General features: G+C 44.4%; 1 protein-coding gene across 1 annotated transcript in view; it reads right to left on the reverse strand.

Annotated features, from left to right (window-relative positions):
- MICALL2 (MICAL like 2) overlaps positions 1–27545 on the reverse strand; it is a 155056-nt gene that overhangs the window by 62585 nt on the left and 64926 nt on the right. The window contains exons 2-5 of the mRNA XM_086940595.1: positions 25468–25516; positions 16045–16186; positions 4151–4344; positions 1071–1201 (exon numbers count right to left, since the gene is read on the reverse strand). Of these exons, the coding sequence (XP_086796721.1) occupies positions 1071–1201; positions 4151–4344; positions 16045–16186; positions 25468–25516 (516 nt within the window). The remainder of the gene's footprint in view (positions 1–1070; positions 1202–4150; positions 4345–16044; positions 16187–25467; positions 25517–27545) is intronic.

A 27545-nucleotide genomic window follows, 5' to 3' on the forward strand; every position in this document is an offset into this window, starting at 1 on the left:
AGCATGGGCGTCATAATATTAGCGCACAATAATCATACCAAAACCTCTATAAAACCATCAAGCAACAAAACACTGCTCTGTATAAAAAATGATAGCAAGACAAACTAAGGAAGTTCAAGTTCTCACAACCAAATTAACTATCATTTAAGCAGATTCACTATTGGTACTCTTGACAAGGCGATATTAATAACAGATTATTATTTTAATATTTCAGAGAGAGGCAAATTAAAATGCTCTCATTTTGTTCTGTAAATAAGGGTAAGACCATGATAAAACTCCAACATTATCCTTTTTTTTACATTTCCTCTTCCCAGGGATTATGCCATTCATTCTCCCTTCCTTCCTTGTCTTACATTTGTGGCTAGACTTACAATGCACAGACACTTCCCCTCTTGTACTCTGTAAATTACTGTGCAAAACCTTCTTATAGCCTGAATTTCTCCTGTCAATAGGAATTTCTAGTGGCCATCAAAACACATTGGGACCGATTCACAAAAGTAATCGGAGACAAAATCCTAACTTTACGACTTTCAGTATTCACAAAAGGCATTTAGTAGTAGTAAAGTTAGGATTCTTAACTTTACTACTACTAAACTGACAAAAATCCTAACTTTACGACTTTTGGTATTCACAAAAGGCATTTAGTAGTAGTAAAGTTAGGAATCCTAACTTTACTACTACTAAATATCTTTTGTGAATACCGAAAGTCGTAAAGTTAGGATTTTGTCTCAAATTAATTTTGTGAATCGGGCCTACAGACTCCAGATGTTACATGTTGTAATATGGAGGCAATCATAGATAGTATGTTCCTACCCCCCCTTTCCCCTTTAGAATATTAGAACATTCCAACAGTTGGCCAGAGAGCTTGCCTTAGAATGTTGAGGTGGTGAACTGTGAGGCGTCAGACTGGCGAAGGGGTGGAGCAGTGGAGACACGTAATAAAGGCAGATCTTCTGGATCCCGTGTTTTGTACTAATCGTAACATTACAGCACCTAAGTCTCTATGACGCCTGATATATACACGCTCTTTGAACTCTCCCTGTGTCCCTTAGGTTCGAATTTTGCCTTACCTGAAGCAGTTCCTGTGGTAGAGCTTCCCGTCCACCAAGTGCCGCTGCACAAGATGAACATGCTTGCCACACATCGCACAGTTGCTGCTAAGAGTGCCGCTGTGGTTGATTCTGTCTGAAAAATCTCTGGTCTACAAATTAAAACAAGAAGAATGTGATGATTTTCTTTTACAAAGGTGCAATATTCTTTTTAACAAGACATAATATTAGGTACAGCCTTTTATCAAATGGTCAGCAGATATCCATGGTAAAGTTGCCCAAGCTTCAACACTGTGCTTAAATTTAACAACCATGGGACTTACCGGTAATCTTCATTACTCCGAGTCCTAGTCTTCCTCACCAGAGTATTACTAATGAGCATTCTGCTCCTACAAAAACTCCAAGCAAAACTTAACATACTAGTCTCCCTATCCCTCCAATATGGCCCCCAGTGGCAACTACCAATCACATAAAAGGATACAAGATCCACACCACGACCTGTAAACTGAAGCCGTATACATGAAACCACAACAAAGGGCCGGGAGAGAAGGGAAACTATACTGTGGCGAGGAAGACTAGGACTCGGAGTAATGAAGATTACCGGTAAGTAACCGGGGCATTACCTCCTCGTCCGTCTTCCTCGCCACAGTAATTACTAATGAGCAGATACCAAAGCAATATCAGCTTAATGGATAGGAAACACAGCCCACACGTGGAAGGCAGTACAACAAGAAAACGTCAGTGACAACAACGGAGAGAGACACCTCTCAAAAAAAACACTAAGGAAAATATCCAGGACCCGATCATGAGCCAAACCATAGCGCACACCCCAAATAGCAAAGGAGACCCAATGCATAGTGAAAGACAACAAAAGCAGAGGGGCGCCCGCACAGCAGGATAAGACCCACAACCCCAAATGAACAACCATTCAGGAACAGGGAAGACAGCACAAGAGCCAACCCAGAAGGAACACAGGCCGGAACACCGAAGAAGAACCAGAGGGCCCATGAAATGGATATAGAAGGAACAGCCACGTTCAACCTGGACGCAACGCCGCCACCAACAACAGAGGAAACCACGGGGGCGAAGCCAACCCGGAACCACCAGAGGCACCAATGCCCCTTCACACCCAAACCTCAGCACAATCGCCGGAATCAGGGGAACCAGAGGAAGGCTGACAACAGGCTCCTCGGCCACTGGAAGGATATCGCATCCATCCTCCAAGCCCATGGAAAAGGCATAAATGCCTAGAAATAACGGAAAGTGCCAAGGACCGAAGAAGCAAACAAGTCCACCATCGGACACTCGAAACACCACAACAATGGCTGGAATATCATCTGAAACAGATAAAAAGAACCCAAGGAGGGAAAGATCCCACACAGACAGTCCGCCAACACATTCCCCCGGTTCAGGAGAGAAACCGCAGACAGTGAGGCCAACCACCACCCCGGCCTGGAACTATGGAGTCAACAGAGTAAACAGAGGGAACAAACAACGTAACCCTCCCTATAGAGGGAAGCAGAACATGACAACATGAGTCTGTCCGGACATGCATCCCTCCCCCCAAAACGGGGCTCAAGAGTCCGCTAAAGCAGGACCCCCGCCCCCAACTTACCTGTAGAACAGGAACATGAACAGCACTCGGAGTAGTGCAGAAACAAAAAAATAGGTTGTGGTGTGGATTTTGTATCCTTTTATGTGATTTGGGGTTGCCACTGGGGGCCATATTGGAGGGATAGGTAGACTAGTATGTTAACTTTTGCTTGGAGTTTCTGTTGGAGCAGAATGCTCATTAATAATTATTGTGGCAAGGAAGACGGGCGAGGAGATAATGCTTTTCTTTAAGAAGTGGAGTAAGGATGGATGTGGGCAGTGATGGCGGGCCTTAACTCCTTCATTTTTTGATCACGGCAGCAGACTTAACAGCATTACTGACCTGAAGCCCCGCCTTCTACCCCTCGACAGCCTCAAAGAGCTTAACAGCCTGGCTAGAATGCAGCATGCATATTGACCAAGAGGGAAAGCCATTGTCCTTTGACTTACATATGTATTGAAATAGAAGAAGGACTGTCAATACACAGTATGTCAGAGGATCACTGTTTTGGCTGTATTCCTACTGATATTTGTGAAAATAAAAGAAGGGTGCACACTGCAAGGGAGGAGACAGACTGGCTGCACCATAAATTAAGTACTGGTGGTACCCACTGGCAACCACCGGTACAAACTAAGTACTGCATCCAACCCTGGAATATGCTTACAAGGTCAGTATCCCACTCCTTTTTAATTGAACTCTTGTTGAGGACAAGATAGTGTGCAGTGTTTTAATTTCTACTGAATAACCTTACAGAAATCAAAAGGTACGTTTATATAACCCCACTGCATGATATCAGTACATACAACATATTAGCGTTACTATCTGACACGCAGAAAAAAAAGGTCACAAAAAATAAACCCCCCCCTCACCCCCCCCGGCTTTGGTGACATTTTGTTGAATCAAGAATACACCTTTCAAAGACAAAAACCCTTAATGTGAAATATTTTATAAACTGTATTGCATTTGTGATGATCTGGCTCAGAGGTACTAAAGCACACCATCTTTCCTTTTTCAAAGAAAGAGTTCTGAAGACACACCTAATTATAGATGTGAAAAGGGGCATTTCTTTGCTATAATGTCACTCAGAACTACAAGCAGCAGCACATACCCAAATTTAGAATCCGATACTCACACAACTGGCTCTCAAGAAGGACCAGACATAACATTATCATTTAAAGTATTTGTTGTTTGTATTAGCCTTCAATTTTCATTTATCTGTTTTGCGGCACTCTAAATAAACATTTTAAAAACAAATCTTTCTGTTACCAAATTTAAGGGTACTCAGTTTACCATCCTTGGCAGGATGGAGGTCTGAGCTGGAAGTGTGAGATTCTAATTCGTGCATCACAAAGCAACAGGTATCATTGATAAGCATTTAACTCACTGAGCCTTGCAGCTGCCTCTATTTCAATGTATTTATTAATCTGAGCACTAGCCTAATATGCAATATCAAAAGTTTTATAGATAGAGAAAGTTGTTGAAATGATGGGAATAAATAGTGTCGTACAGGCGCTTTGATTGGAGTATTTGCTGTCACTGGGCTGTGCTTCTGTACAGAAGTTATAGTCCTGTCCTTAGGCGATGGAAGTGCCTGGGATGATTTGGGAGAAGATGGGGTATTCACTTCAGAAAGTATTTTCTTCTCTTTCGGCTCATCGCTGGATCCTGGTGGAGGGCGTTTGATACCACCCATGCCTCCGACTGTAAGAGAGGGAAAAGAACATGATTTAGGAAGAATACCCGAAACATTGACCAAGGTCAGAGAAGACAAATCAACAGAAGACATCAAGGAAGCAAGAGCTCAACAGACTCAAAATCATTAATGACACTCAAAAATTACAGTATGGGACATGTGAATTGGTGCTGTTGTATTTGTAATCAAAATTAAAATGGTTTAATGTGTCTTTTATTGCGTACATCAGTTTCCACCATAAGCAATTTAGAGAAACCCTAATGAAAGGTGGGATGTATTTTTAAGTGAATTCTGATAATAGAGTTTTTGCTGAGTATTTATTTGTTTAAGCTCAGCTTTGGAAAGCTAGGATGCAGAAAAGCCTGCCCTCCTGGAAAGTAGATCAAGATGCACATCAAGCCCTTGAGCATCTTCTCTCACAGAAGACGGTCCTGAATCAAACACAGATGTGGGAATATAAGAGCTATTAAGGACATCCTCATTACAAATTCTTCAGATTTAGAATTATTTTAAAAAAGAAGGAGGGGCGGGGGCAACACCGTGGCCTAATGTGCAAAAGCCTACTCTGCTTGAAGTGAACTTGGGGGACATGAGAGCAGCGTGTTGGCATTTTACATTTCTTGCTACTGCGACAAGATCTACCAGTAGGTACCTGCCAGTGATCATAGATTTGCACAACTACCTTGTAGTTGATAACGCATTTGCAAACTTGTGTCAGAAACTAGTGATGAAGCAGTGATTTGCAGGCCTCTGAAACAGAGGGGGTCTAGACCTTGCTCCTTCGCCTGCTGAAAGAGTACACTGGATCTGCGTTTGATGTTGCACCCAAACTTCCTCCATTGTCCCACAAATCTGCAGATGTGGTCTATGCGTGCAACCACCAAGTTGCTCTGTTGCACTGCAATTGTTTGTCACAAGGTGTAGCCCCAGCTCCCAAAAGACTATGCCATTTGTGATCAAATTCTGAAAAAAATACTATTATTTTCTAATCTCTTCAAAGATACTCCAAGCATTAGCATTCATTGTTCAATCGCAGAGAAGGTAAGATCTGGTTTGCTTTATGTCAAGGACATTTCTGATCAATAAAAGAAAATCTCTACTCCAAATTTAAACATTTGCATGATCCCAGAACTAAACAAAATCCTAATACTAGATACTGTGGAAGATCTTGATATGTAGCAGATTATTGGTATCCCCAGATGTTGGGGGCTTTGAGGCTGGATGAAATTGTAGGAGAAACATTCTGGTAACAGCTTGCCTTCAGGGGTCAATCAGCCAAGCATAGTAGACTAAATATACCCTTCTTACTGAGATGGGCTGCTACCACCGCCATGTACATGGAGGTACTCCAAGACTCTTTCAAAAGCAGATACTCAACCCTAAATCCTCGATTTCTACGCGTTTGCAATTGAATGAACCAGATGCAATTGATTCAGCGCCCAATGAGCAGAAAGGGCCACGAGCACCATACTATTTTTTTGCTCTACAGTTGTACTACGCTTATAAAACATTTTGTTTCTGGAACACTTAACAAACATTTACGAAAGAGCACTTTAACTATCAAAAACATTTCTATGCATACATTTTGCCACTGGGGTTGGATTTGGGGAGCTCTTTCGCCCCTTACAGATGCTCAAATGTGCAACAGCTGCAGAAAAGAAGCATCTGGGACCTTGATGTCCAGAGGCCTTTATCTGACCTGTTCCAATGGACTCTGGATAGCATGGTCCTTCAGTCAGTGGGTGCGACAGGATGGGCTGAAGGCATAGACTGGGCAACAGACTCTTTCTGTCCTATAACCTTGGGACATGCACCGCCCCATGTTAATCAGGTTAATCATTCACTAGATCAGGTACTCTGTGCACTTTCATGATTGCTTTAATTGTTTATTTCACAATAGCAAGTTGTAAGTCTACCTGGAAATAAAAAGAATTAAGCAGGGCGGTTTTTTGGTGCAAAATAAAACACAGACGCGGATATGAAAGGAAGTGAAGAGCAAGCAAAAGGCTGCGTAAGTTTACAAAGCTGAAGAAAATGGATGTCACTGTAGGAAATAGAAATCCCTAGTCCACCTCTGCAGGGTACATTTGTACACATTTTCGATTCGCCAAGAGGCACGTTGATCTCTTCCACCACCACAGCCGCCAGGTTCCAGTTATTAAATATTAAAAAGATGCACTCCCCACCTTCCCTTCCTCATCACCAACCCAACAACACTCAGGTGATGAGACAGCTGGGTCACTGCAGCAGCAGCAGCTTGTTATTGTGCCTCCCAGAGTACCCACCAAACTCCAAAAGAAGGCTGATTCTGCCACAAATAACAATGTCTAACCTCCTGGACATCTAATTCACTAACCTGGCTGCAGACATCAAGCATGCTTGCACAAGACAACCTTATATCCTGGCACTTCACTCTTTTATCCATCTTAGCTGTGGGCAAGCTCAACTTGGCACCAACCCTAAAGTTTCCTGCCCACCAAAAACTTTCGACTATGCGCGTGTATCAAGGCTTCAGTTCTTCCAAGTTGTCAGAAGCTTACCTGGAATGGTCTCCCCCTTCACCTCTGGCGAAGCCGACACTGCACCAATTCAGGAAGGACCCCAAGACCTGGCTCTTCGAATGACCCCAACGGCGCCTAGAGACACTAATGGGCGAGTAGTGCACTCTACAAAACCCTGATTGATTGATGACAATAATGCCCTTCTTAGTCAGGCCTGAGGCACCCACCTCTCTATTCCTGAGTTCAAGTGCACCATTAACCTCATGCACGCGGGCCGTTTTCCCGCTGTGCGCTGAGTTTTTAAAAAACCCGCGTTACATGACGAGACGAGCGTACGACAGGCGTAACTCATGACGAGCTGAGCTCGTCATGAGCGTCGAAGGGGTTAAAACACTTCTCGTGCATTGAGGGCACTTAAGGAAACCTACGGTTAGCAAATGTGCCCCTGGCATTGCCCTAGCTACTGCTAGCCTCAGGGTTCATGAAGCAGAAGAGATAGTGTTCAAGGCTCTGAAAGCCACATTACTATCTACAGTTTAATGACCTGGCCAATGCCTTGATCATCCGGCAGCCAATAGGAGGCTGTCGGGTGTTGAAGGGGGGGACAGAGGATCATCCTGTGATGCCATCAGTGCTTCAAGGGAGTATGACGTCACTTCCACCACTCACAGAATTTCAAAGAATCACCATTCATGGAATTACAGCTTAAAAACATGCTCAGCTTGCCCTCACCCACGCTTCTTACATAGACAGGGCCACTGGCAGGGGAGGGTCAAATTATATGGCAGGACAGAGTAAATTATGCGGCAAGAGCAGGCAAATTATGCAGTAAAATTTGTGATAGTATTACTTAATTATTTTCTCATTGTTACACTTGTTGACACTGCCTGGGCATTGGTTGCACCTCATTAGTACTAGTTCAACACACAAACATAGCAATGAGCTACAGAAAGGAAGACCAGTCAACCTTTGCAAAGGACCTTACTCTGCGCAGCAGCTCATGCCGCAGAGTTTTTTTGACTAACTTTTGAACCGTTTGAGCTAGAAACTTTTTGGGGTTAAAATCTGTCGATTAGGCGGCAGATGGATAATGTGGCAAATCTACAATTATGCAAAAATCACTGCGCAATCGCATAATTTCAGTGGCTCTGTACATAGATGACTACCTTGGTAATCAAATTAGTTTCCCAACCTACGAGGTTAAATATGCACGCTCAACACATATGCTCTACACTTATGCAGTTGTCTTGTCCGGCCACTCAGAATTGTGAGCCATTTGCTTATTTCTATGTAAGTGGGCCATGACCAGGTTCTCATTTACTGAGAAGTAGAGGTCGGGCAGGGCTTCCAAATCAATATACACAAACACCATATTGGGGGTCCTGGTTATTAATGTAGATTTTGATTATTGCTTCCATCTTGTTTCTTTTTTTATATTTGCTTACGATTTTTATTCAGTGCTACTAACCTCCCAAGAATGGCCTCAGTGTTGTTCTGGGAGTTGGTATATAGAAAGGTATGCAGAGTAAAATATAGCGCCTTGTAGAGGACAGCGCTGAGGACCAGGTAATCAAGAACCTGTAAGTCAATCTGATATGGGAAGGGCCTAGAGTAGATGTCCACCATCAAATATTTCCTAAACGGTTGCGATACCTTATGGTGAAGGACACATTGGGGCCTTCGGGGTCTGACCCGCCAGTTTGCTACTAGAAAAGTCCAGGAAACTACAGTAAGGCAACACGTGGTGCTAAATGAATGCCACATAAGTACAAATATGTGTGGTGTAATTGTGAAAGGGTGCATCAACAGTGGGACCAGAAGGTCATGCTAGAGCCACTAATGAGTCTCCCCTTAGCGTACAGTCCCATCGCCCTGTGCCACCGCCCCCCCTGCTGGCACTCAGCCTAATTTTTACATCCGACGCGACACGCCGGTCTTACAGAGCACCCCATGCCGTGAGGGCCATACCCTGCTAGTTTTGAATAAGCATCAGATATATCGCCAACCCATATGAGCTTTCATCTGGCCCCCGGCTAATATAAATGTGATCCTAATCTCAGATCAGCTGCCTAGATTCTAGGTTCGTCTTCCATATACATTGTATCGTTTCTCATCATGGGGTAATGCATTTATTCAAGGAACCAGCACTACCTATCCTCATTATAGTTTGAAGGGACACGAAGCTCCGATGAAATATATGTTTTTTAGCCAGTTTTTCCTCTCATCTTGAGCATTTCATTGCAAAAGACGGGTCACCTGACGAAGGCTGCCAAGCCGAAACGCGCGTACCATCGTCTTTTTTGTCTTATGCTCAATTGTGTCTATGTTATTTGTTTTTATGAACTATTCTGAATATAATGCTTAGAAATACCAAATTATTATAAAAACATATCAGATTGTACCGAAAAAACGTTTATATTTACACTTTATACAAAAAGAACTATCAGATATAAAAATATGTGTCTTTGAATAATAAAACTAAAAAACTGATCCATGTAGTTGGTGAAAAGACTTTGTTATAGTGGGCTATAAATTATAACTCATCATGTATTTACCAAGTTAGGTTTATTTAATTAATGGTTTACTAGCTATAGACCTTTTCAAACTAGGCACCACACGACACCACACGACTGTACCAGCCTGGTTTCCAAAAGTTGAGAAACCGTAGCCAGGCTGCGTGCAAACAACGCAGGTGAGCTGGAAGAAACTATTTATACACGCTGGCTTCCTGATAAATACACACCCTTTTGGCTGCAGGACAAAGACAGAAGGGTGTTGGAGAGACAAGAGGAAAAAAAAGTCACGCGGGATCAATGAAAGAAAAGAACAGAACTAAGGCGAGGCAGCGAAAAAAAAAAATCAAAGTACTGGTGGAAAAATTGGTGGGTAGGACTGGAGGGAGGTACGGATGTGTGGAGGGATGATAAAAGCCAAAGAGGAAATGGGAGAGGTGCAGACTTTGAGCAACCACAAAACGAAAGTCCAAATCCCGGATCCAGCACACTTCAGTTAGCACCACCAGGAGAAGTGTGGCTCAATGGTTAGAGCGGCAGACCCTGATGCAGAGGTCTGGCCCGGGACCAGGGCTCAATTTCCTCGATCCTGATAATTCTCGCCTCGATGCCTATTCTAATCATGGGTCCCACTCTGCAACTCTGGGCAATAGCTTGCTTAATCTCCACAACGGCCCCAACGGCCCTGGGATGCCTGGCTTCACCTTGTGGGTGCCCAGGAGTGGACATTTCACAGGGAAAAGCCAGGAAGGGTTCCACAGCGTTATGCGTTACAGCGCCAGGACACTCCAGTTGGGGTATTAGTGCGCTTTACAAGTACAAATTACATTACACCACCAGGCACAATGTAGGAAAGGAAACAAGTGCAAAAAAAGATTGTAATGGTGACCTATGCACCAACGTGCAAGGGAAAGCTAAATGCTGGTTGTAAAACAAAGCAGTAAAGTAAAACCATAATAGAAAAGCCAATATTATGTATAAAAATATACACATATGCATACCAGAAGAAAGCCGAGGAAACCTACAGGAAACCAAGCCAGGCCCAATTGAGACATCACGAGAGGAAAGCGCCTTGTTAGCCGGGTAACTAACTTCATAGTGTGTTATATCTATTTGGCGTCTGCATAACAAGAAAGATATTCACAACAAGCGAAGGAACAGCAGATCAGGGGTCAGGCTGACCAGATCTTGGAAGCTGCTGGTCTTGGCAGCTGCTCACTGCTTGCAGAGGTTTGTGGTTCTGGAGCGGCTGCAGGGCTCCGCCTGATGAACACCACTGAAACCACTCATGGATGGAGAGCTCTCCAAGGGACCACGGGACACTCACATGGCGGATTATGACATGGGAGGGCATGGCAAAGCACTCAAACAAAACAAAAAAACAAAAAATGTGTTCTGCCGCCAAAGTAGTTCTCCTACAAATGGATGCACAATTACTACTTTTTAGGGAGGAGAGAAAATTGTAAATGTAAATGTAAATTGATACTTGTATAGCGCACTACTCACCCGCAAGGGTCTCAAGGCGCTTGTACGAATACCGCTGTGGAACCCATCCTGGCTTTCCCTGTGAGGCGTCCACTCCTGGGCACCCCCAAGGTGGAGGCCAGGCATCCTTAGCGTTGTGGAGGCCGTTGTGGAGATTAAGCAAGCTATTGCCCAGAGTTACAGAGTGGGACTTCATGATGGGAATAGGCACCGAGGCGAGAATTTCCAGGTCCGTGGAATTTTGAGCCCAAGACCCGCCGAGGCGGGGAATTGAACCCTGGTCCCGGGCTAGACCTCTGCATCAGGGTCTGCCGCTCTAATCATTGAGCCACACTTCTCCACCTAGTAGTAAGCCTGAAGAGTTGCACCAGCTGCGTATTTCCAGGCATGCCATTGAGAAGGTCAAGTGACGTATTCTTGCGGCATCAATTTCCGTAATGCGTGCGGATTTTACAATTGCAAATTTTTTCTTATTTTGTTCCCCCCCGCCAAGTGAAAAGCGCTATTCTACATGGAGGCAACTACCCTCTCCGTTCCTCCCAGTCTGGAGGTGATCCATGCTCCTTTGCGCTTTGGAAGTGGAGTAACTTCAGCCCTTTGCTGGCGTAAAACTCTGACAATGTCAAGGGTGGGAATGCGTTGGATAAGAGTTTTTTGAAGGCCACAAACTCAGAATCTTGACGGCACTTGCAAGCTTCAAAAGCCCCAGAAAAAGCCGTTTTACTCACCCAGAGGAGAAAACTGTTTGAAGATTATTTCGATAGAGCCCGGGCCATCACAATTCTTAGCAACATCCACCCAAGAAACCTGAAGTATGATGCAGTATTACTGCTCCATAACCATCTAGTGCTCCTGCCCCAAACTGAGCATATGAGCCGAGTCATAGCCTATTTCAAGGGTGTGCATGCCAGCTCGCATAAACAGTGAAATATATATAACTATAATCCTTCAAGTCCCCACTCCCTTGACCCAACACAATGGCACTAGAGACCATGTACTCCTTTGCAGGTATTAACGGGGGTTTATTGAACAGTTTGCACGGAACCCCATTGGGTGACTTCGATTCTTCACAAACGTGCAACGGGGTAAAAGTAAAAAAGAAACCATGTCTGCCCGACACTATATACATCACTGTATATTTGAAAAATATGCTGCATATAGTTTTATGATTACATAAACTCTCAACCTCTAAAAATGATTTTAATTGATAGGTTGTATATATTAAGCATATTCAACATTTATTTACGAATTCATGTATTTAACTTTTGTAAAAACGGGGTCTGTTTTTTACCAGGATGTGATGTAAATTATATATGTTTTCAGTGTCTATGAATGTACACGCCCCCTTTGTGTGTTAATTGTGCGCCCTATTTATTCACTGTCATTGGTTCTGTCTGGCATGTGATGAAAGCTACCGTGTCGTAGCCGAAACGAGTCATGCTGGCAATCACGAGGGAATAAACCACCTTTGAATTTCAAAACTCAGCGCTGTGGAGTGGTCTGTACCTGTGGTTTTCGTTGTTTATAGGAATGCTTTTCCTCATGTAAAGAACGGAGCAGGACTTTGAATCATATATATATCACGCTCACAACTCCTCTGCTTTACCAAAAGATGATGCACTCACGGAGATGCTTTTCAAGTTCTTTTATGGCAGGCAAAAACAAACGCGTTTCGGCGTGACGCCTTCCTCGGTGTTCAATGCACACTGAGTGAGACTGGTTTAAAAGCATTACCAATGGGGCACAAAGTTAAAGAAATGACAAAGCGTCTATGATTGAAAAGACGCCATCTTGGAAAGGTGTTTTTCTAAATCGTTTCATGCTATGTTTACAATATTTACAAAACGAAAACAAAAAATCTCTTGCATTTCATGACTGTACATAGTGAATATTTACAAATCAATCTTGCCGGCACTGTTCCTTTTATTGTATTAACGTAGACCCTCGGAAAAGTAGTTCATTAAGCACGTGTCTGTTACAATTTTGACAACAACGTTAGAGAGAGGACAAAGCGTCTCTGATTAAAAGGACGCCATTTTGGAAGGTATTTTGCTAGTTCGTTTCATACAATGTTTACAATATTTACAAGATGAAAACGAAAAAAAAAAAAACTCTCACATTTCATGACTATACATAGTGAATATCTTCAAGTCAATCTATCTTGCCGCGTATCGGCAGTGTTCCTTTCATTGAATTACAGTAGACCCTCGAAAGGGCAGTTCATTAGGCATGTGTTTTGTTACATATTTGGCCTTTGTTGAACCCATATGTTCTAGAAACAGAGAAAGGACGGTGCGCCTATTCTCTCTCTAGGCGCGTTTTTCACTATTCAATAAGTGAAAACTTTATTGCACTATTTCAATTCACATAGGACGCACCTTCTATGTAAGGTGTGTTGTCCTATTCTTGTCTTACAATAAGTTCTGGATGAACTAAGTTCAATAAAGCTGTGGATCGGCTATACGTCCTTCTGTTTTCAATCTCATACGGGTCAATGTGTCAATTTAACAGAAAACTTCTAATTTGTGTACAAATATATTTACAATTCATGGTGTGTGACTTAGATTGATCATTGCTATAAAATACAGAATTCATATTAATTTGAAATGTCTACACTATATACAGGTACCAAAGATTCAAATATTTCAAATCCCAGATGCAGATTCATGAGCCTAGATGTACGACAAGCTCCTCCCCAATATTCAATCCACCTGGATGTTTAGTCATAAGGTCTATGATATACTGAGATTCTAATCTGCGCAATCTTTTCAGCCGATCCCCCCCTCTGATGTTTATGGGTACAGAGTCTAAAAACCATAGAATTGTAGTTTGCTCCTATCTTTATGATGCAGCTCAGAGAAGTGGCGCGCCACCGGATATGCCATATCTACCTTGTCTATGGCCCTTAAGTGCTCAAGGATTCAGATTTTAAGAGTATGGATCGTGCTCCCTATATACTTCAGCCCACACGGGCACAACAAGCAGTATACCACATAGGGAGTAGTTCAGGTGATTAATTTCTTTATAGATTTTAATTCCTTCATCCCAGGGACTTTGTATCCCAGAACCCTCTTACTATTGATGCACGCTTTGCATTTCCCGCAGGAAAAGAACCCTTTCATTTCTTTCAGGGTATTAATCTTCCCTGGAAGGCCGTTCACAAAAGTTGACTGATCATCTTTCAGTTGCTTATTGATGTATTTGGGTGTTAAATTGGTGCTAATATGCTGTATTTTCAAAGACTTTACTTTACTGATAAAAGCCCTGAATATTAAGATTTGATATGGCGTCGCTGCTTTCTTTACTACAAGAACAAACTCAATACATTATCAATATATACCCTACCCTTGTCCTCTTTGCATCTTGATGAATATCTGAGATTTTTGGTTTTTCATTGTGTTGCTTTTGTGGTCTGTAGTTTGTATATCGCACTGCGTTAAATGCGGATTCTAAATGATTTTGTATGTTTTGTTTAAATCTGGTAGCCAAAATCAATAAAAAAATAAAGTGAGTAAAGTGTACTTAAGGATATGTTTAGAAGAGAGACTTTTAACTTTAATATGTTTAACCGCTTCAGCGCGGCGCAAATTCCTGCGCTGTGCTGAACGTTCAATTGGGCTTATGGAACCATGACGGAACGATTCCGTCATGAGCACAGGCCAACCGACGCTCATGACAGAACCGTTCCGTCATGAGCATGGAAGGGGTTAAATGTAACCACCATAAAATAAAATATAACTTAATTTGGCATGACTTTAAAAGCTCAATGAGAGAAATACTGTTACCAAAAGCAGTAAACATTTGGGAAAGCTTCTGAATTTTGACTGGCTGAATTTTGCTTGGCGCGGCATGCATTCGGAGGCCCATGTCCTCCACATCTACACATTTAACAATAGCCACAAAATAAGCCTTCAGATATGTGTTGTTGAAAGCAAACATGAGCCAAGAAGGAAGGGTCACTTCTCAGAAACATATGAGGCAGAGCAATGGGTTCTCTTTGACAACCCTGGTCTCAGAAAAGTGCTCATCTGAGGGTGGACCTCTGAACCCATTCATCTCTCTGTAGCCTTGAAATAATTAGCGACGTTCGGTTTGTGCAAACCTGCCTCGAGCTCATGTCAGGCACTGTCGAGGTTTGTGTGGTTAATGTTCTGGAAACATCAAAATGCATGCAACACAACCAGGGCACAACCCTGGCCCTCAGGCCTGACACCGGATTCTAGCCAGACAGGACAAACGCGACACGCCACAGCTATGCACCTGTCAGTAGAACCTTTCTGTGACAACTGCATTCCCACCTGCTGCATCAACATTACCTTGACATTTTCACAATAGTGGCGTAACGAAACATGAGGGGGCTCCTCCGCAACGTACAACGTTACAGGGAGCTCCGACAAGGTGCAACACCCCAGACCCCGTCAGGAACTCCCAAGCCAGGGGCTTGTGCACAGTGACCCGGAGGGGGCACCCCCCCCCCCCCCGCGTTCGGCTGGGAATATTGTTACGCAACGGCGTCACCACACCGGCCCGCATGCAACTCTACTCTTCCCATGTAGAACGGTCTACCTCCAATGAAATATGGGCGCACTGAACCTACACCAAGCGCAGAAAAGCATTCAAACACCTTAGCTAAACTCCAAAGGACTCAATCTTGTGAACTTGAGTGGCCAGGTGGTAAATACTGAGGCACGTTGGGCACATCAAGCGGAACCAGGAAGTGACGTATACAAAGTCACCGGAAATGTGCATATAAGAATAATATAATGGACAACAAAGCTTTGGGCCCGATTTAGATTTCGGGGGACGGGTTACTCTGTCACAATGTTGATATATTTGACATCCGCCGAAATATTAATAACAAAATATCCTACAGGATTTATACTTCGGCGGACCACCGTTGTGACTGAATAACCCATCCGCTGAAATCAAAATCAGGCCGTTTGTCTGGAAATAATAATTTTGGCAAAATGTTTAGATTCAGTTGGCAATAAAAATTGCTTCCTGGAATTTTGAACCCAATACATTATGAACCTGATCAACGCCACAACTATACTTCTATGCACAAATATTCATGACTTCGCATTTCTCCCATACAAGAGAGTAGGCAAGGACAGAGCGAAAAACATCAACGAGAAGAAACAGGAGCCTTTGGGCACAGACCAAGAGACAGAACAGAAGAAGGGCACAGTGGCATCAAGTAGGTACTCACTGGGCGAGCGGCCATGGAAGTAGTTATAATACTGCGACACATAGGTCAGAACACTGAGCCTATCTGGCACTTTCAGCGCCACCATATCTTCAGCGTCCAGCAGGGCGGGAATTCCAAGCTGATCTTCGGCAACTCGGAACGCCTGCAATGGAGCAGAAAAAACAAGAATTAGTTGTAGGTGGTCCAGGGGGCATCATCTTGTTCCTAAGGAAATAGGGATAAAGATAGACCCATCAGAAATGCCAATCAGGGGTAACCAATTGTAGCCTCCGATACGCATGTGCTGCTATTTGCCAACCTTCTCGCTGCCCCTGCTACACTGGGTCTCAGGGACCAGGAAAGCAGTGGACTCAAGAGGAAGAAACTGGGTTCTAACAACCATGTTAACATTCAGCAGTTTCCACTCCTTGCCTTGCCTCTGGCTCCGAAGCAGCAAATAGTGGGCGGTGTAAGGGTGAGAAAATGCATCCTCCCTACAATGTCATTGGAGGGTAAAGGGTACATTGAGTCCCTTTTAAGCTCTCTGTACATTTTGGTGAATGATTGCTAAATTCATTCCTATTAATTTCTCGACTTTTTAAAGGCACAACCACCGTCTGCTCCTCAATCCAATGGTTGGAGGAGACGAGGGAAAAAAATGTATCAAACACGCCTAGAACTGGCACAAATATGGTCTTCAATAAGACCATTTGCCATTTACCATCTTCTCACTTAACACAGACGCCTCACATCTTTGGCGGTGATATAATGTACCTCCATTCTCCATCCCTGGTTAGCTTCCACCTTGAGGAAGAGGCTCCCATTCCCATCATCCACTCCAACAGGTGAACTCCTAGGAGGATGGCCTGCCCCACTCATCTCATGCCAATGACTATTTCCGTGTCCAACTGTAAAAAAAAGTGATCTGCTATGGACCTGCTGTCTCCATTTGGAACAATACCTCAGCAACTATCATAGACCATTATCTGGACCTACTTATTCAGATACAGACTAATGAACCCCTCCACAAAACTCCTCATTAAGGAACTCAGGCCACACAACTATTCCATCATCAGGAAAGACACATCGACAAATGTAGAGAAGAATAGGCATCAGTCACATAAAAGTAACCTCGTATGGTACATAATCTCAGACAAAAATTTGAATCCTTTTAACTCTCCCTAGCGGAGGTGATCCTTTCCCTCTTAATTAACCGGAGACTCATCACCACATGCCACCATGCAGGAAATAATTTCACTCTAAGCAATGAACTTACCAAACCGGTTATGTCACACCCACTCCTTTCTGCCAATTTTCCCAGCTGATTTCAATATTAAATGGATTACAACTATAAGCCATACTGCAGTCTCCAATGGATGCAAAAAATCAGATACAACATTGACAAAAATCAATAAAAAAATAAATCACCGGCTCCAAAGGCTCCATTCTAGATCTCAAAACTGCTAAAGAACATTTAGGGTAGGCCAATGCCCCCATCACCATTAACTGGTCTGATGTCTCCCGGGTAGCTTTCCTAATCTTGTAACTAACAACACTCTCAAAATGTCAACAAGTTTTGAGATTTAAAAAAAAATGCCAAAAAGGACTTAATCTCCAAGGTTTCATTCTCTTATTGTTCGAAATTGGGTTGGTGGTTATATGGGCTATTAGGCTGGGTACAGCTCCTCCGTTCCATTCTGCCTGGAAGGCCCATCAAGTCACACCTAAGCTCCCATTGTGTGTGGCTGTATGGGGGAATACACAAAGCCTAAACTGTCACCCACCCCAGACATGTGGTCAGACATAGGCAGCAGGCACAAAATGGCTAAAGTAAGAAAATGGCAACTTTCTAAATGTGGCATTTCCAGAATTGCAATTTAAAATAGGACTTCCCCATCAGTTTGGATTTTAAATTGTGATCCAGAGACACCGAACTTGAAAAGTCTCTCTTCACAACTGTGAAACACATTTATAAAATGTAATAAGGTAATCCCAATTGTATCCTATAAAAGAGATAACCCTTGCTAGAAGTGAAAAATGTATTTAAGTGTTTTTCACTACCAGGACATGTAAAGTGTTAAAGTACATGTCCTGCCTTTTAGATACATTGCACCCTCCCATCTGGGTAGTGAAGGGCCTACCTTAGGGGTGACATATGTATGAAAAGGGAAGTTTTAGGCCTGGCAAAAGGTTTATTTTTCCATGTTGACATGGTATTTTACACTGCATACACAGGCTCTACAATTGCAAGCCTAAGACATGGTTAAGGGCTACTAAAGGGGGTGGCACAATCAGTGCTGCAGGCCCACTAACAGCATTTAATTTACAGGCTGAGAGTACAGTGAGTATCAATTTACTAGGGACTTATAGGTAAATTTAATATGCCAATTGGGGATCAACCACTGTTGCCATGTTTAGGGGGAGAGAGCACAAGCATTTCAGCACTGGTTAGCAGTGGTAATGTGCTCAGAGTCTTAAGGCCAACAAAAACGAATTCAGCAAAAGTGGAGGGTAAAGGCAAAGTTTTCAAGGGCGATCCTACAGAGAGGGCCATTTTCTAGCACTTAGCATTTGACAGGCGATACACATTCCCTCTGTGAGATCTCTACACTGAAAGAGATAGTACATGAGATAGGCCCCTTGTTTGGGAAGATGGTCAATCAGACCAAAAGCACCAACCTTGGCGAACGGCAAACACTAAAAGGAGCTGAAAGATTAAAAGCCAATAAGGAGAATATACAAAAAACAACAGTCCCACAGCCAAAACCTGATGTCAAAACACTGAAATCAAAGGGAAAAAACAGATTAAAAAAATATTTGAAATTATACATCAGCAAACACAATTTGAAATTGCACGATAGCCCGATAGATCAACATGTAAAGAACTTGCCTCTTTTTTGTTTTAGAAAACTAACAAAGAATTTCTCTGCAATTTCGGAAATTTAGGTACACCACTTTTAGACGCCAAAGCCCATGCTTCTGATGATGATCAAATCCCCCCGCATGCTGTTTAGGAATTCTGTACGATGCTGCTCCTGCAGTGGCCTTGTCTAACAAATGCCTTGCTGCACTGTGGGCGGCATCATCCGGGACTGCTTAAAAACACTACATATATACTATTATTAATAAAAAAAATGAAAGAAATAAAAAGTTTTTTGACCCCGAATGTAAAGGAAAACGATTGCCCTGTCGGAGGTCTCCTCTGTGTGCCAAAAATATAAGAATGTAAGGCTTCCCAATAAAGTGGCCACATTCTTATTAACAGTGTATTGAGTGCATAGCAATCAGGGTTCAGACCAGGGCACAGTACCAAATTGGTGACGATTATTTCTGATGACAAGCTTAGAATCTTTTAGAATGGTTATCTATGTCTACTATACTACCCAAATTAGTACAGTTGACCTCAAAATTCTTTGTTTGCTCGAAGAATACAATTGGCATTGGCAGCACTAGATTAAGATGGCTCAGTTCATATGTATTTAAATTAAATCAACAGGTAAAAATTGGCAGCTCCTACTCCTAATACACTAAATTGCTTTAACCCCTCCCCTGCTGATGACGGAACCGCTCCGTCATCAGCTGCGGTGGCGCTGTGTTGATGACGGAGCGGTTCCGTCATGGCCCTGCTGCCGCGCCTGCGCGGCGCGTTCTATTGAGCGGACGGGGCTGTGACGGAACTGCTCCGTCATGAGCACAGCGCAACCGACGCTGGTGACGGAGCGGTTCCGTCACCAGCATGCGCCCGCCGCTCTGCCGCCCTCCCCCCTTAGCACTGCGGCGGAATAGCCGCCGCAGTGAAGGGGTTAATGCATCCCTCCGGGCTCAAACTTCTCTCCTGCCCTCTTTAACTTGCATGCAGAACCAGTGCTTAATTTGTAAAATATTAAGTGCCAGGGCTCTGACCAGGAGGCCACTGCAGCTTGCACCACCCATCGCCCCTGTCAGTGCTGCCAATGCAACTACTAACCATCTCTCTCGCATGTAAATGCGATAGTTCAGCTTATTCCAGGCCCCCAAAGCTAAAGCAATGGCTGGGGAGGAAGGTATTAATAATTTTTTTTATGTATATCGTTTCCCTAAACATCTGTTATACTGCTCATCTCTAAATTACATGAGCAGCTGCTCATCTCTAAATTACATGAGCAGCTGCTCATCTCTAAATTACATGAGCAACGCCACCTTGTGGCAGACTGCCCTGAGTGTGTTGTTGATAATTAGGTGTCGGTGCCGAGCACCGGAAACCAATTAAGGGCCGGTGCTCAGCACCGGAAAGCTCCAGCTCAAATTAAGCACTGTGCAGAACCCACAAAAAAGAGGTAATAATTTAGCACCTCATTCTATCACTATATAGTCCATACACAGAATTAAATTATATATTTATATTATAATTTCTAGAAGAAGTGATTACCTTAAAACCCTGGCTCAAATCATATTGAAATATCATTTTAACTTAAGTTTCTTAAATTCAGCCCTTAAAGGCTAAGGACCGGATTTAGCCCTTGGCGGATGGGTTGATCCGTCACAACTGTGATCCCTTCCGCCCAAATATGTATCTCTTAGGATATAATGAAATTTATATTTCAGGGGGCAGGATATCCATCACCACTGTGAAGGAGTAACCCGAAATATAAATCCTATAGGATATAATGCAATTTATATTTTGGGGGACGGGATATCTGTCACCATTGTGAAGGAGTAACATGTCCGCCAAGAGCTAAATCAATCCCCAAGTTTCTCATCCCAACAATTAACCCCTTCTGTGCTCCAGTTGGTCTCCCTACCCAGTGCTGCGAACAGCCAACGGCCTTCGCAGCCCCGCCCACTCAATAGAACGCCTGCACCGCAGCGGAATTGCTGCCGAGGTTAAGGCGTTAAACAAAGACCAAGCCAGTGCACTAGGCTGTGCAGGCAGGGCAGTGAGGTACAGAACATCAAACAGCTTTCTCAGCTAAATCTCTTCTTCTCCTAACAGATGAAACCCTTCATTTGAATGATCACGGGCAGGCTATACCGAGTCTGTGAGATACCCGCTGTATAAAATCAAACACCGGAATCGCATACTCTCCTGTCAAGAGCTAAAATCAGCAACTGAGGCATTAGGCATATCGCATTCGGCTAATGGGCGCACTATCCTCGCCTGCATTCTTAACCCCTTCGATGCTGATGATGAGCTCAGCTCGTCATCAGCCAAGGGGGGCGTGTGCGGATGACGAGTTGAGCTCGTCATCTAATGCAGCTTTTGCAAAAAAGCCGCGTAGCGCAAAAATAACCGCAGCAGCGATGCGGTTAAGAACCATCTTGCTCCATTGAAAGCAGTGCTAAATGCAGCAACACATCTCGTACCAAACACAAAACAAGCACTGATAATGCCAATTGGTACAGCAGACTTTTACATACAAGAAAAAGAGTAGGCTTGCAAGGTCTTTCTCAGAAAATGTACCAAGGGTCTTAAATACCCTGCCCGCTCAGAAAAGGAAAGCACCCACATTTAACATCTTTGAAAAGTGTCTAAATAAAAAAAACTTGCTTGAAAAGAAGTATCATTAAGAAATATAAAAGTGTCTTTGTAGTACCAAATTGCGGTTTCTTGGGCCCTGTTTGTGTTTTTGAACCCATGTACATTTGTATGATTTAATCTCAGTGGCTTTTTCTCCTCTTTCCGACTACAGTGCTCCAACAGGCCAGTCTGCGCTCACTGCCGCATTCAGAACTACACCCCAGGTACAATACCTCATCTCACGCGATATACGTAGGGCTTCTCCTGATGACTTCTATGCTATGGATTTCACACACCATGGACTATTGTAGTGGTGGTTATGATGACCTCCTTGTCATCTGAGCACACAAGGTTTAATTTGGATAAGTATTATTAATGACTTTATTAAATCCACATTTTCATAAACAAACAGAGTGAATTGTTTTCAGCCCTACAACACTGCTACAGAACTCATTTTCACATCACTACTATGTAAATCTTTGTATACCACCTTACACCACTATTATGTAAAGGTTTATTTTATTCTGTTTCACTTTAAGCATCTTTCCTGGTTCACCTTGTCACCTATTTTATTCCAAGTACTGCATTTCGAAACTGCTGAGTCTAGGTCAGAGCGGTACAAAACAGTAAAAAAAAAAAAAAAAATTAAGGAAAAACACCTTCGGTGGCGTAGAACATTGAAAGAGTCATGAACAGAAGAATTAAACTGTCATAAAAAACCTGGAAAAAAACATACTGTGTGAAAAGAGGCTTTCAGCACTCTGGGACATAAAGTTCCTGCCCTCACAGGGGAAGCTCTTCATCTTACGTCATGCCAAGCGGTCTCGTGAAATTATTGTTGGCAAGAACATTTAGTAGGCCTTCAAGTCAAGCTGCATTACAGAAAGTGCAATAATACACATTTTAAGAAAAACCTCAAGCTCTGGGTGGGAATTTCAACTAGAAGGGCAGTGTTCGACTCCGGAAAAATCATAAAACCGCGTAAACACCATCACTTGGTTCGTCACTGCTGTCCTCTGAAGTTTCTAAAGTTCATTCATTCGACGGAAATTCCAACTTATCATTCAGAATAATTAGCTCAGAGCTGGAAATATTTCATAATCCAATACCGTACAAGGCAAGGCTCACCCAGGACAGGAATCCATGGTTGTGGCTCAATTCCCAAACTGAGTGAAAGAAAGAGTCATACTGTCTTAGAGGGGCAGCTCAGACTAGTTCTAGCAAAGGCGGTCTCTTGCGCGGGACGCGAGATGAACGAGCAATAGTTGGAACGGTTCCAGGCTTTGGAAGTGGTAGAGGCGCTCACGTCAACGCTTCCACCACTGCAAACCAACAGCTGCATGTACAGTCAAACAGAAAAGACCCAATGGAAAAGTCAGACTTCATGAATCATGTCTGACAGCTGAGGGGGATATGGGTACCCACTTCAGGTGCATACTTGGGGGATTCAAATCCAAAGGAAGTGTTAAGACAATGAGACAAAGAACAAAGATTCCCACAAAAACAATGATTAATGAAGGAAAGAATACAGCATAGTAAGGTTACTCACACTTGAAAACCTCAGAGCTAAGGCAACGCACTAATTCCCTATCAACAGTATCCTTTTCAAACTGATCCTGTAGTAGCTGCTTCCTCGTAATGTAATGTAACCAATGTTTATAAAGCGCACTGTGACCCAACGGGTATCCTGGCGCTGTGAGACGAAGGGCCTGTGACAATGGAGAAATTCGCGTGACGATCTACCAATTTTTTTATAAATGGCCCTTCTTATCAGGGCTTGTCCAAAACACGAGTGACTCAAGGCATAGTCCACTGAAGTCGGCTCTGCCTTGGCCTACAGTTACTTCAAGCTTCCTCGTTCATCTCTGCAGCGTAAGTTACTAGGTCTGGACGGTGATGGGTGGCAATAAGCATTTACTTCTGCCTTTACTACCATGGGGCCTTCCTTAGATGTCCTAAGGAGCAGCCCCAGGAGTTGTTATGGCAGACCTTCTGGGTTTAAAGAAACTACACAAAGAAAATGCTTGCCACCCTTGAATACACAGCCTAGTATTTGACTAATACAAATGGCTGAGATGAGTATGACAGAATAGGAAGAATGAAAATAAATGGAGACTGCAAGAATTAATCATTACTTTTATTTGAATTCCTCCCTTTTTATTTACTCCCCGCCCACCAGGAGAAAGTGCAGCTCTTCCTGGGTCTAGACAGCGCTATATAGCCTTCTCAAATCAAATGGACTAAAAACTGGTTTTCCTGATCGTTGAGACTTGAGCAACATGGCTGATGACCGGTGGAGCTGCTAGACAGCTGATGAGGAGATTGGCCCTTGGTTTCCCCCTTGACCGTCACCTACCCAGCCGGACATCGGGCCCAGTTCCTCCTCGTCTCCCCGCTTTTAGTCCTTCCTCCCCTCCCTCCTACGAATTCTTGAAAGATTGTTCATGTGTACGGTAACTTACTATGCTCTTGCATCTGATGTAACTTCTAACGCAACAATCCTAAATGTGAAGCGCTCCGATACCCTCTTGGGTCAAGTTCGCGCTATATAAAACTTTATAAATAAAATTACAATAAATACCCAGTATTCCGGTCCCTGTGCAAGCAGGGGTTAGCGCAGTGGTCGGGAAACAACAATCTGCTCACCATCGGGGCCGCAGAAGGGAAGAAGCGAGCGTTCCCAGAGCAATTTATGTGAAGGTTGAATAAAGTCAATGCAAGTGTGGGGACTACTCACTAAGCCACAAATACGTGTATAGGCACATCCAATATCCAGGTGTGAGGGATGTACGTTGTTACAACGCATGCTTTTACCACGCATGCCTTTACAAATCAGGTTTTTCAACGCAAGTCGTTACAACGACCTTCGTTGGGGGTGCTGGATAGTGAATAATTTAATTTACTATTCCAACTCCAGTCCCCGTGGATAGTAGGGAAGGTGTTGGATAGTGAATTAAACTATTACCTATCCTACAGCGCCCCCCAGCGCAATTCGTTGTAATGACTTGCGTTGAAAAACCTGCGTTGTAAAGGCACTGTGTGGTAAAAGTTGCGTCGTAAAGGATGTTTCCCGGTGTGAGTGACGTATTTTCATGGACCTTCCCATTCTTACTGGGATTTCCACTGGGGCGGTCAACGAAGAGCTTAACAAGGAAAAATATTTTTATTGTGAAGTTAAAATGTTTTAAGAACTTATAGGAATGTGTTTTTGGTAAAACAGCACCAGTTTCATAAGCCTAAACATGGATAATTTCCCAAAATACGGACATTTTGCAGAATGGGTTTATAAAACACAGTTTTACACCAGAATGTATCTGAAAAGCTTTTACAGATGTAATGCTGAGAGTCATAGCCATTAGCAGAGTACCTCTGGACATCGATAGGGATTTATCAGGAAAAGTAAGGAGGCTTTACACTCGGACATAAAGAATCTGATTTACTGTTGGTGCACTAGAATTAAACAGCAATTGAACAGCCGTACCACCCTCCTTGTATATACACTGTACTGTATGTATAAAAAAATCTCTCAATAAAAATTTGTTGAAATAAAAAAAAAAGTAATGTACAAAGCACGGTCAACAGCAGAACACATCATCTGATCTAAACCGCTGTCTGCATTCAATTAAGTGACTCTTTGATGTCTTTTCCTGATATAAATCAACTTTACATGTCTCCAGCAAACTAGCTGTTAAAGCAGATAACACAAAACCAACTCTTCAAAACAAGGAAGGTATTTTGAACTTCAAGGGACCCGTACATCTGTGATCCTTTCATCCCTCTATTTTGAGTGGTTATAGGAGTTCGCTTTTGCTTTGATAACATGACATCGGCTGCCAATGTCGATTTCACCTCACATTACCACCCCGGGGTTGGTTCGACCCGACCTTATCACTAGGTCCATGCCTCGCGGCACCACGGAACGTCACTGGACGGCACGGCTCACTTACCAGGTGGTTGTTTTCGTAAACATTTTCTTTTCGGAGCGATTTGAAGTCTCTGAAAAACAGAATAGCAACAGAGATTATAATCTGGTTATTTCTCCGACTCTTAGATGTTCCGGTCACGTCATGGCCTCCGCTCGGGCCGCAATCCGGCCTCTACACATTCTTCCAACTTTTACACATTTATTTCACCGCCTGAGCTAAGGTGCTGTATATGTGAGTGTGTGTAGAGGCTGAGGTCTGAGGGGTAGAACAGACGGAGAGTGCGCGCGAGTCAGAATTAGGAGCAATAATCGGAGTGGGAGTGTGAAAAGTGAGAAAGAGTGAGTGTGAAAAGTGGGAAAGAGTGCGCGTGTCAGCGAGCATGGAGGAAAACATGCAAAAGGGTAGTCAGACCTGCAGAAACGACCCAAATGTAGAGTAAAAGACATCTCCATCGGAAGGAGAACAAAAGAAACCATTAAGTATAAAATTGGTAACTCTACACCTACAGGCCAGGTTCCATCAAACAGTAACCACTCCAAAACCAAATGTCTGGAATGTAATCAAAGGGTCAATATTTCAAGCGGGGTCACTTTTTGGTCTGCAGCAATCGAGGGCTGCACATGAGATGTGGATTATTCACAATTAAATTAAATAAAAAAAAAAAAAACAAAGGGAGCAAAAAAACAAAAGTGAATCTACAGCTTGAGCAAACCGGAGTGGAACATTTCATGTCCCCAGGAGCCCCAAGGCACACGTCCACGCCCCAAGGCACGCCTCCACCCCCCAAGGCACCCCCCTCCACTCCATAAGGCACCCCCTCCACTCCCCAAGGCAGCCCTCTACCCCCCAGGGCACCACTCCACTCCTGAGGGCACCCCCTCCACTCCGCAAGGCATCATCCTCCACAAGGCATCCCCATCCACTCCCCCAAGGCACCCTCTCTACGCCCCAAGACACAACCTCCACTCCCCAAGGAACCCCTCCTCACCCCACGACACCCCTCCTCACCCCAAGGCACCCCTCCACACCTGAGACACCCCCTCCACTCCCGAGGCACACGCCTCCACGCCCCAAGGCACCCCTCTCCACGCCCCAAGGCACCCCTCTCCACGCCCCAAGGCACCCCTCTCCACTCCCCAAGGCACCCCTCTCCACTCCCCAAGGCACCCCTCTCCACTCCCCAAGGCACCCCCTCCACGCCGAAGGCACCCCTTCCACTCACCAAGGCACCCCCTCCACTCACCAAGGCACCCCTCTCCACTCCCCAAGGCACCCCTCTCCACTCCTGAGGGCACCCCTCTCCACTCCGCAAGGCATCATCCTCCACAAGGCATCCTCATCCACTCCCCCAAGGCACACCCTCCACTCCCCAAGGAACCCCTCCTCACCCCACGACACCCCTCCTCACCCCAAGGCACCCCTCCACACCTGAGACACCCCCTCTACTCCCGAGGCACACGCCTCCACTCCCGAGGCACCCCTCTCCACTCCCCAAGGCACCCCTCTCCACTCCCCAAGGCACCCCTCTCCACTCCTGAGGGCACCCCCTCTACTCCCGAGGCACACGCCTCCACGCCCCAAGGCACCCCTCCACACCTGAGACACCCCCTCTACTCCCGAGGCACACGCCTCCACTCCCGAGGCACCCCCCTCCACCCCACCCTCTCCACTCCCCAAGGCATCATCCTCCACAAGGCACCCTCCTCCAAACCATAGGCATTCCCCTTTACTCCCCCAAGGCAGCCCTCTACCCCCAGGGCACCCCTCCACTCCCCAGGGCACCCCCTCCACTCCCCAGGGCACCCCCTCCACTCCCCAAGGCATCATCCTCCACAAGGCATCCCCCTCCACTCCCCAAGGCATCCCCATTAACTCCTCCAAGGCACCCTCTCTAGGCCCTAAGGCACCCCCTCCTCTCCCCAAGGAACCCCTCCTCGCCCCACGGCACCCCTTCTCACCCCAAGGCACCCCTCCAAACCTGAGACACCCCCTCCACTCCCGAGGCATACGCCTCCACTCCCCAAGGCACCCCTCCACGCCCCAAGGCACCCCTCTCCACTCCCCAAGGCACCCCCTCCACTCCCCAAGGCACCCCCTCC

This window comes from Lissotriton vulgaris, chromosome 10 (genome assembly GCF_964263255.1).
Source record: "Lissotriton vulgaris chromosome 10, aLisVul1.2, whole genome shotgun sequence".
In the NCBI taxonomy this organism is placed as follows: domain Eukaryota; kingdom Metazoa; phylum Chordata; class Amphibia; order Caudata; family Salamandridae; genus Lissotriton; species Lissotriton vulgaris.